At 33.8% G+C, this 11,587-nt stretch overlaps 1 protein-coding gene across 1 annotated transcript; it reads left to right on the top strand.

Moving 5' to 3' along the window:
- Positions 1-463: 463 nt before the first annotated feature.
- LOC105038891 (cysteine-rich receptor-like protein kinase 44) lies at positions 464-11,380 on the top strand. Its single transcript, XM_029261995.2, has 8 exons — positions 464-682; positions 5,813-5,906; positions 9,331-9,459; positions 9,832-9,964; positions 10,123-10,334; positions 10,530-10,767; positions 10,843-10,993; positions 11,069-11,380. The coding sequence occupies exons 1-8, from the start codon at positions 464-466 to the stop codon at positions 11,378-11,380; spliced, it is 1,488 nt and encodes a 495-aa protein (XP_029117828.2).
- Positions 11,381-11,587: the final 207 nt, after the last annotated feature.

The raw sequence follows: 11,587 nt of genomic DNA, 5'->3' as shown, positions 1-11,587 counted from the left end.
CCCAGCCCCAGCCCAACCAACCCCAGCCCGACCCGGCACGACCTAGCCCCGACCCGACCCGACCCGGCCCAGCCCAACCCCGACTCTACCCGACTCGACCCAGCCCCGACCCACCCCAGCCCCGACCCGACCTGGCCCAGCCCCAGCCCGACCCGACCCAGTCCGATCGGACCCGAAACTGACCCAGCCCGGCCTGGTCCCACAGGCCCCGCAGTCCACCCCGGCCCGAACCGACCCACCTGTCCCGGTGCCCACCGGCCCCAACCCACCCGTCCCCATCTCCAACCCCAGCCACACCGGCCCGACCCACCGACCATTCCATGCCAGCCCGACCAGGCCCGGTAAAAGAACAAAAAATAAGGGATGGATTACCGACGGCGGATGCAGGCGCTGCCGGCCCGACCCCGTCCCTACCGGCCCGACCCATCCCTGCTGGTGTCTCCCCCATCTCGACGACCCATCGATGGCCCGAGAACCCCCCCCAAAAAAACAAACTCACCTCGACGGCGGCTCGAGAACCGACGGTGATGGTGATGGCGACGGCGACGGCGGACCCAATGGCGACGACGATCGGAAAGTGGGCAGAGATGGGGGACGCAGGGGGGAGAGCGCGAGAGAACAGAGTGAAGGGGGGCCAACGGGGAAGAAAATAGATTTCAGATGGGACTTGACGGGATGCGTGGTATTAACGATGAAAATTTTCGTCGCTAATAATTTAAACAAAAAATTAATTTACAATGAAACACATGTTTTTCGTCGCTAATAAGATTATTAATGATGAAAATATTTTTCGTCACTATTAGTTCCTGCCAAAAAAATTTTTTTTTTGCTGAAAAAATTTTTTCCCTCGAAAAATATTATTTACGATGAAAATAAGAATTTTGTCGCTAATGCTTTTTAACGATGAAAATTTCCATCGCTAATAGTTTCTGCCAAAATATTTTCTGGTAAAAAAGTTTTTTCAACAAAAAAAGTTATTTACGATGATAAATTTTCATCGTTAATTATTTTATTAGTGATAAAAAATATTTTTCATTGTTAATAATTATTAAAAAATTTTTTTATTCTTTTAAAAATTTATGTTAAATTTTTTCTTTTTTTTTCTTTTTAAAATGTTGTTAACAACCATGAGGGCCTACAAATTTTAGTTGAGTTACTGGTTGCTTTTGAGTTAATATTTTCTTGTCTATGAGTATTAATTAAAAATAAATTAGCAATATATTTTTTCACATATCAGAAAAATATATAAAGAAACAATATGTCTAAAAAGAGTATATAAAAAAATAATACGTGTATGTATAGGAGTATTTTTTCACATATGAGAGGAGATTATAAAGGGGATAAATAAAAAGTAAATAAAAAACTAGGTGATTAACGGAAAGGCGTTGGTGTGAACAGGATTTCTTTATTTTTGGGAACATGATGTGGGATGGGATTTGTGTGTGCGTGCCTGTGAATTGGTCTCTTATTTTTAGGTTTTAAATTGTTGGCTTATTTTCCTCTGGCTTGGCGATCACACTCGCGGGTCTCGCCTGATTTTGAAAAAAAAGGCGTCCAGTGGTTCTCCACTTTTCTGTGAACGTGTGAAGGTCCCTATAGTTATTTTCTTTTTTCTTTTGTTTCCTTGCTTAAGAGACACGCAGATTGTTGTTTTGGTGATTGTTTATTTAAAAAATATTTTCTATCGCCACTCACTCACTGAAGTCACTTATAATGCGTTGATTACTTTAATTTAGTGATATTAATGTTTAGAAAGAGATTTGTTTCAAGAAGCTAATAGGATCGCCTAGGGACGAAGAGTTATATCAGCAAAAAGAATATAAAAGGAGGAGGAAGGGAAGTAGCCACCGCCCTCCATGATTCCCTCATCAGGAAGCCCTATCATTTTGGTGGTCGATTCTGAGATCAGCTCTTTCGCCACCACTAGTGCAGCAGGCTACTCGGATGCTGGGCTCTTGATAATTAGCTCTACTATCGCTGCAATTGGATCTTTGATAGCCAACATCACAGAAGCAAGATTTCAACACTGCCTCCCCACAAAATAAAAAAATTTGAATGTCTCAGACTGACGTTCCTCTCAGAGAATGTTTGGTTGGGGGGTGGGGGTCTGAAATCAGAATCGAAATGGGTGACTGCAATTTTAACTATTTTCTTATATTACTACATATTCATCTTAATATTCTACATACTTTTATTTTGCACATATTATTTTTTAAAACTATCTAATATTTTTTTTATAAATATAAAAAAATTTACTATAATATATTTAAACATCCTTCAATAGAAAAGTTTTTTCAAATTTTTAAAATTTTTAAAATATTAGTGATGAAATTTTTTATCATTAAAAAAGCCATTAGCAATGGAACCCTAATTTTCCATCGCTAATAGTCTAGTTTTTTAATTTTTAATTTTTTTATTTTTTAAATATTGGTGATGAAAGGTATACATCATAAATAACCAATGATTTTGCAATAGTAATTTGATTTATTATCACAAATAGTGGATTATTTATGATGAAAATAGTCCATCATAAATTATTTTTTATTTTTAAATTTTTAAAATAGATATATTAGCAATGAAAAAACACCTTCCATCGTAAATGTGCTTAACTATTAGCGATGAAAGTATTCATCGTAAATATTCTATAATTTTTAAATTTTTAATTTTTTTTAATTATTTATGATGAAAAAAAATTATTATAAATAATTGATTATTTATGATAAAACTTTTTTATTAGTTACAAATACCTTACTTTTTAAATTTTTCTCATTTCTCACATATTAGCGATGAAAATTTTCATCATAAATGGTATATATTTTGCGATGAAAATAAATTTTTTCATCACAAATATTTTTTTTATCTATGATGTCTATATTTTTATCATAAATAATCTTTAATTTTTAAATTTTTAAATTTTTTAACTTTTTAAAGTATTAATGATGAAAAATTTAGTCGTTAATAAATCTTATTTGTGATAAAAATTATAGTTTCATCGTAAATAATTAAATTATTTTTGATTGAAATTTACATGCAAATAATCTATAATATTCAATATTTTAAATTTTTTATTTTTTTTAAATATTAGTGATAAAAATTTTTGATCGTAAAAAAGTGTAATTTGCGACGAAAATTATCTTTTCATCATAAAAAGTTCAACTATTAATGATGAAAACTTTATCATCGTTAATATTTAAATATTTAGAATTTAAATAATATTTTATTATATATGATAAAAAAATTATCAAAAATAAATACTTATTTACGATGAAATTATTCTTTTCATCGGTAATATTTTTTATTTACGATGAAAATTCAAAATCATCGTAAATATTTTTTTATTATCGATAAAAATTTTTATACATCGTTGATATCTTTATTAACGATAAAAAATATTTTTTTTATAAATAAATTCATCGTTAAAACTCTATTTTCTTGTAGTGACAAATGCAGTGAATTTTCTTAAAAATAGTCATAGATGGTCCCCTTCCTCATATAGTATTCTAAATGAAGTATATAAGTACTTGTAAGAATATAGTGGGTGGCCTGTCAATAGATTAAGATATTCCATATATTTTAAGGGTCCCTCCTAGCATTCCTTGCTTTGATATAGAAATCTCATGGGGAGGATGAAGATAATCATGTGATTAATCATTGTCCCTAAACAGATTAGACTAATTGCTGGATTTGAAGAATTGATTGTTCGTTTCTTTCTCTTTTTTCATATTTAATAATAGTGACAAGGATATTTGAATACTCAAGTGAGTTGATCAACCTCTCTTGGGCTGTTAAGTCATGAAGGCTAATTTTATTTAGAGAAATGAAATATATAATCAGCATCTTAAGGCTGTAAAATTGGCCACAAACACCATATATTTGCTATTCAAGTAGAAGCCCATCTTAATATGTGCCATTTAACCTTCTATTAAGAAAATAAGTTCTAATGAAATTATGCAAATGCTTGGATGATTATAGCATGTGAAAATGCTTGTGTTTATAATACCATCTTTCAAATGGTCTACTAGCTAATATAGTGATTGATTTGTGTAGAGGTGCAATGACTTATAATAATTTGGTTGCGCATTATGGGGATCAACAATATTAGATTGATAATGTAGACGAAGATATTTATTCATATATGAAAATGATGGCTGATGTATACAAACTCATTAATAAGAGGGATGTGAATCTTACTATATCTCATGTGAGAGTGGATTTCTAATAAAAAATGACAATGATGTGATTCATATGTTTAGTATACATCAAGGAGTTGAGGAGATACACTTATTTATTAAAGATGATGTAAATAATCTAGTTCCTTTTATAGTTTTTTCTTCTAGATGGGATGTAGGTGAAACTCAAGATAAAGGTCAAATTAGAGGGAAAGTTGAAGATATTGTGTTAGAGTTCAACATGGAGGTGAAGTGAAAGTTAGTGGTCAAATTTGAAAGGAAGATGATGTGCCTAGGTTGTTAGAAGAAGTTTATCCTTTTTTTGAATCAAATGATAGTAAGTGGATGATGGAGATAAAAATCAAATGATGGAGATGGGAATAATTCAATTAATGGGGGTGAGGATGAGAGATTTAAGGATGATGACAGTGATGATCAGTTGAGTGATGTAAATTCTATTGAATCAGTAGATCCTTTGATTAGTGATGAGAACTCTAGTTGTAAAGAAAGGAAGAGGAATTTCTCCTCATTGAATTTAAAAGGCACACCATTTAAGGTTGGAGAGGTGGGGTATATTGTGTTTCAAGAAGGCCAGCTATTTGTAAATATGAACAAATTTAGGAATACATTGATAGATAATGCAGTTCTAGATGGATAAGAACATAGAAAGGTTAAAAATAAACCTAAGAGAGTGACTATCTGCTGATTAGGTCAAAGATGTACTTGAAGAATTCATGTATTCATTACACCTGATAGTAGGACCTTCATGATGAAAACTTTATAAAGCCATCATACATGTGTGATGCCTATAAAAAATAATAATGCAAACTCCAAATGGACAGCTAGGGTATTAGGGCCTCACCTAAAGACTGACCCATATATGAGTTATGATTTAATATACCAAATTTTGACTAAAAAATATGGTGGTGAGCCATATATGATGCAGCTATATAAAGCAAAAAGAAAGGCACTAGAAGGGGTTGAGAACAAACATAATGAGTCCTATTCTAAGCTGTCTAGGTATGCTAAATTACTTTGGATAAAGAATCTTGGTACCTTGATGAAGATTCAATGTCATGAGAGGTTTGTACCAGCCAAAGAGCATCTCATATTTAAAAGGATGTTTATACGCTTTTAGGTAATGAAGAAGGGTTGCTTAGAGGGGTACAGATTCTTTTTAGAGTGGGATGGGTGCCATTTAAAAGAGCCCTATGGTGGAGTACTACTTTGTGTAGTTTCAATTGATGGGAACGAGGGACTATTTCTTGTGGTTGTGATAGAGATAGAGTGTAAGGATAGTTGGAGGTTCTTTCTAAAGCATCTATATCTTTGCATTGATTATAGCACAATAGATAGTACATTGATTATAATATCTGATGAGTAAAAGATATATACTTTTTCATACTATAAGTTTAGATTTGTTTGCAAGTTGTTTAATTACTTCTAATTGATTCAATTAATTGTATGTCTTATATATGTTTGATGCAAATCTATAGTTTGATTTGCATATTTGTTTGATAACATAATTAGTTTCACCTTTTAGAGCTTTGTAGTCTTTATAATATAGTCTGATATTAATTTCTATATGCGGTCCTTTAAATACATGCTATGTGTTTTACTCATGTTGGCCAATCCATGTGTAGGGTTTAGTTGAGGCAGTTTCTAAAATATTCTTCAATGCCAGCCATGATTTTTGTGCTAGGCATCTGTATAGCAATTTTGGATCAAAGTTTTCTGGTTTGTTGCTGAGATTTGACTTTTGGAATACTATCCAAGCATACGATCAGCTGCTATTTGAAGATGCAATGAAGAGAATGAAGGGCATGATGTCAAGGCTTACCAACATATGATGAAAATGCCTTTATTAGTGTGGGTAAGACATGCATTTTATTTAGAAGCTCGAAGAGATCACATCATAAATAATATGTGTGAGTCTTTTAATCAATTGGTGAAGAAGTTTAGAAGTAAGCACATTCTTAGATTGTTTGAGAATACGAGGCTGAAGTTGGTGAATAGACTATAGAAGAGATATGCAAAGGGATGTACTTGAGAAGGCAAATTAACTCTATTTACTAGGTCTAGGATGAATAAAATCATATAAGCCTCAAAGGTGTGTAAGTTGATACCAACAACCAACCAAGAATTTCAAGTGCTGGAAGGGGATAGCAAATTTGTTATTGAATTTGAGTAGAAGAAGTTGTACCTATAGTGAGTGGGAGATCACTGGACTACTATGTAAATATGATGTGTTATGTATTGGTTATATAACAGAAAATTTAGAGGAATTATATGATGAATGCTATATAATAGCAAAATATTTAAAAGTATATAGTTCTGTGCTTTACGCATTACCTAATATTAACTTTGACCTAATATATAGTTCTGTGCTTCATGCATTACCTAATATTAACCTTGATCCAAGGAATGATGATGAGAATTTATGGCCTCCACCTCTCAAGAGATCACCTAGAAAGCCAAGAAAAAATAGAAAAAAAGAAGAAAGTGAACCTGTTGGAAGGAAGAGGTCCATCATTGTGAGATGTGATAATTTGAGAGGATTTAGCATCGGAGGATCTGCTAGCATTCTCTTATAGCAAAAAAGATTTAAATTACTAAATTTTTTCCTAAATTTATTGCATCAAAATACTTATAGCATTTTATTTGGACTTTTGCAGAAGAAATCATAAAGACACCCCTCAAGCTAAGCTAAGATATCCCAACAGTTCCAAGTTAATGATGGAACACCTAAAACTGGATTTGCCTTAAGGGGAATAAGTGGATTTGTTTCAAGATAAGGATCTACTTAAGGGAGTGTATCTTGTTCAAAGGGTGGATCTGGCAGAAGGGGGAGGCCATAAGAAGTGGAAAAGGGAGTGGTGGATCTGCTTTAAGGAGGAGGAATGCAGATTTAATCAAAAGCCAATAAAGTAGCATTAGGGGATATTCATGATGATCAGTTTGGATTGGTGCTTGTTTTATCTTTTTAGATATAAAAGAAGGTTGGTGCTTTTGATTCCATATTATCTTTACTTTGTCTGTTTGTCTGTGGCAGTTTATTTGGTGATTAAGGGAAGAAGAATCTTTTATGCTTTTTGATGTATAATTAATCCAATTATGGGAACATGAAATTTTGATAATTAAACACTACTTACATTGAAGATATTTTAGTATTGTTTGAGATTGGAAAAGGTACAACCTATTGTTTCTATCACATGGTTTAATTTTATATGATAGTACTATTTCAGGTTGGAAAGTGTATAGTGCAACTCATATTCTTCTTAGCCGCTTTAGCAGTATAGGTTATAATTTGGTGTATGTTATTTGCTGGAGCTATCTTCTGTTTGTATGCACATTTGTTAGGTGTATTTATTCTCTACTTTTAATCTAAGGTTCTGCTTTGTAAGACTTTGATTTGGTGCCCATAATACATGTGTAGCAGCCTAATACATGTGCAGATCACATATTACGCACAATATTTGTTCAAAGATGTTGCAGATCACATGTTTATTCAAAGCATGTTACATATAATGTAGCTGCCGACCTTTACTGACGAACCAAGTAGAGCAAACTTTTGATGCCTAGAATACGTGTGCAATAGCCAAATACATGTTTAAAGCATGTTTGTTCAGACTTTTCATGTAATTGCCATGTCTAATTTCTATGCATGATTAGGCATCTAAAATTGAACCCTAAGTCAAAGAAAAGTAGCTGCTAACCTTCACTGACTAACCAAGTTAAGTCCACATCACTGATATTTGCGCATAGTTGAGCCAACTTCACTGACTCATTGATTGTCACATGAAAGCATGGAGAGGAAAAGGAGTTTTAGAGAGGATCCTATATAACAAATCAATCCATCAATGCAACTTCAATTTGATCATATTTCAAAAGTAATCATCTATTCTCCTTTCACGAATAAAAAGTTACAACCACTTGTATATAGTGGCTGATATGAGAAAAGATAAGGCCAAGCCATCCTACTGCCCATATTATGTAGTCCAAAACCCTTTCCAGAACCATCTCTAAACCACCCCAAAAGTCATTTTGTATTTTATATGAACCCATAAGCCAATGGGTAGTTACTGTGTGCCAAAAGCAGATTACATAAGGAATTCTGAAGTTTGGGTATATGTAAAATAGGATCATACTCATTTAAATCCAACTTTCATTACACTAGCATTCCAACTCATAATTTTACTTAATATAAATACAATCACAAAAGCAAGTAATGCTATCATTCTAATCAAAAGTCTATTAATGATATTTCCACTCTCACATAATTCTTTAATCTTACGGTATATTTTTCTTGACTCTATCCTTAAATTATTAATTTTTCTTCTAATATATTGAAGTGAATCATCAATTGATACCAATATCTAATTTCTATATTGATTATTTGTAGATAAACATCAATCCACAAAGCAATATTCTTTGCAACTATAATATGTCTTGTTAGAATTTTTTTGAGAACTTGAAAATTTTATTGATGCTGGTCTAACCACAATGGTACCGTTTGTTAGAATAATCTAATCAGGATGAGCTACTCTAAGAAGCTGCACTGAGTTGAAATATCAGGACATCTGCCAAAAAAAAAAGCAAACAACATAAGTTAATATGAGGAAATAGTAACTAGATGAAGTGACATTATTTAATATTAAGACATAATGATCTACTAACTTAACTATTGATACATTCTGAACTTCTAAACCAGGATATTGTATCCAACAATACATATTGCTACATTCAGTTATATTCAAATGGTTATAAAGGTCAAAACAATCAGTAAACAACTATTTTAGATCAGCTAGCACCCCAATGATTTTTGGATTCTCTCGATCAAGATCAATCCTGTGTAGATACCTATAGAGGCCGAACGCTTGTGTGGCTTCAAAGAACCTTAAAGACATTTATGGATTTCAGATCGTGATGAAAAATTATCCGTGCAAAGATAAAGCTCGGATCTTTATTAGGTTAGATCTTAATCTTATCAATATAATGATGATGTCTGAAATTCAGGTATGATCTCCATACATGCTTAATTAGATTAGATCTAATTAGATTATTAGTATTTAGATCTGAAATTTTTTTTCCACTGCATATTCTTTGAAATTTCTATATGTATATTTGCCACCATATGATGGTTTTCCTTCAATTTATGTAGTAAAGAATAAGATCATTATGATAGTTTTGGTTCTTAAGTTTGCCATACCTCTGGTGGTATCATCATTGCCAATCCTCATCACCTGCATTTGCTTCTGGACAAGAAGGAAGCCGGCAAAAAATTTACTCTGTAAGTGATATTTATTTGCAAAAATTTTTGTCCTTTCCCAGGAATTTTTGTTACAGAACTTCACGGAGGGTGTGAGACCAAATGTCTAAAGAGAGCCATATGATGAATTGTTATGTGAGCTGGAAGGTAGAAACATAGGTTTAATGTAATTAAGCTATAAGACACGCACTGTTTGATCCTCTGCATAGGCTAAAATGGGCCTGTCAGACTAGGTCCACCAGTGCACAAGTCCACTGCAGGTGCAATAACGTATTTATCATGCCATCATCTAAACTACATAATGTGCTTGAGTGAAATTCTTTTAGAAACCGGTTTGATTATTTCTGTTCGGAAACTTATATAAAATAGTCTTAACATTCTTTAATTTTTCAGTAGACGAGGCCAAGCCAGAGGAGATCACACATGCACAGTCACTATTACTTGATCTATCTATGATTAGAGCTGCGACAGCTAACTTCTCTGAAGAAAATGAGCTTGGAGTAGGTGGTTTTGGTGCAGTTTACAAGGTATATTGTAATCTGTTCTGTTAAAATCGCACCCCTTTTTCCAATCTAATCTTAAACACGGACATCAAACTAAAGATTTAATATACCCAGCATCTATCTTTCTTGATCCAAATGAGTCCCATTAATATATTTCCTGCTAATCTTATAATTCCTCATGGGGAACACTACCCTACGGGCAAGAATTAGCAGCAAAGAGGTTATCAACAACTTCGACGCAAGGACTAGCAGAGCTAAACAATGAACTCGTTTTAATTGCTAAGCTCCGGCACAAAAATCTTGTAAGGCTTCTGGGTGTTTGCTTGGAAAAAGAAGAGAAGTTGCTTGTCTATGAATATGTGCCTAACAGAAGCCTGGATACCATTCTTTTTGGCATTTCTCACTCCATATAATCTAACTTATCTTTTTAGAATTTGTGAGATGACCATACTATTTTCAGCCTACAACTGATCTGATGATCTAACTCCTTGTCTCTGTTAGTAGAAGCAACAACTATCTGATCATCTTGAAACATATCTTCAAGCAAAAGCATTACCTCAGTTAACTTTTTAAGTTTTTATAGAATAGATCCTATAAAACGTGAACAGCTACATTGGGAGAAAAGGTACAGGATCATCTGTGGAATTGCTAAAGGGCTGCAATACCTACATGAAGATTCTCAGCTAAAAATTATACATCGGGATTTAAAAGCTGGCAACATTTTATTAGATGCAGACATGAACCCTAAGATTTCTGATTTTGGTTTGGCTAGGCTTTTTGGTGGAGACCAAAGTCAGAGAATCACAACTCGAGTTGTCGGAATATTGTAAGTAGAAAGATGAATAATGAACACAGTCCAATGGTAGGTCAGAGACTATCTTCAATAATTCTTTCATTGCAGTGGATATATGGCACCAGAGTATGTGATGTATGGGCAGTCTTCAATCAAGTCAGACGTATACAGCTATGGTGTCCTGGTTTTAGAGATTATAACAGGCAGGAAGAACAGTAGCTTCACAGATTCAGGAAGTGGCAAATATCTTCTGACATATGTGAGTTTTTAAATTATGATACACATAGCACAGTTCTACTCCGGATGACTAACCTAATAGATTTGTTTCATGCAGATGTGGGAGCAATGGAACAAAGGAACAGTTTTGGAGATGCTGGACCCATGTTTAGGCAACCATTACCCCACAATTGAAGTGCTAAGATGCATTCAGATCGGACTATTGTGTGTTCAGGAGAATCCTTCTGATAGACCCAACATGCCAACGGTTGTTATGATGCTCAACAGCAATCCCGTTTCAATCCAAGCTCCTTCCAAACCAGCATTTTATATTGGACAGAGTGTCATGGGTTCACATGCTCATTTAAAAGATAAGTTGACACCGATGTCACTAAATGAGATGTCAATTACAGAAATTGAGCCTAGATAAACAAGAAAAAGTAAGGATAGTGTAGTTGGCTAATATCAATAACTAGAGTCCTTCTATGGAGCTTATGGACTTTGTGCCATGGATGTAACACCTGTGTTTTGCTCAGATTTTCTGAAACATTGGAATACAGATACGTATTTTTTATATCTTTCCATATCTGATAAGCTTCTATTGCCTAATTTCCTATCTGCTAATGTTTACTTATCA

Source organism: Elaeis guineensis, chromosome 1 (assembly GCF_000442705.2).
Source record: "Elaeis guineensis isolate ETL-2024a chromosome 1, EG11, whole genome shotgun sequence".
Taxonomy (NCBI): Eukaryota; Viridiplantae; Streptophyta; class Magnoliopsida; order Arecales; family Arecaceae; genus Elaeis; species Elaeis guineensis.
Note: the sequence above shows the minus strand (reverse complement) of the source record. Positions and strands in the feature narration are given on the sequence as shown.

Bases quoted from the DNA above. Each gene is read 5' to 3' on its own strand.
- LOC105038891 (XM_029261995.2), top strand. From the start codon at position 464: ATGGCCCGAGAACCCCCCCCAAAAAAACAAACTCACCTCGACGGCGGC. The intron at 9,460-9,831 runs GTAAGTGATATT...TTAATTTTTCAG, and splicing joins GCCGGCAAAAAATTTACTCT to TAGACGAGGCCAAGCCAGAG. The intron at 10,335-10,529 runs GCATTTCTCACT...TTTATAGAATAG, and splicing joins CCTGGATACCATTCTTTTTG to ATCCTATAAAACGTGAACAG.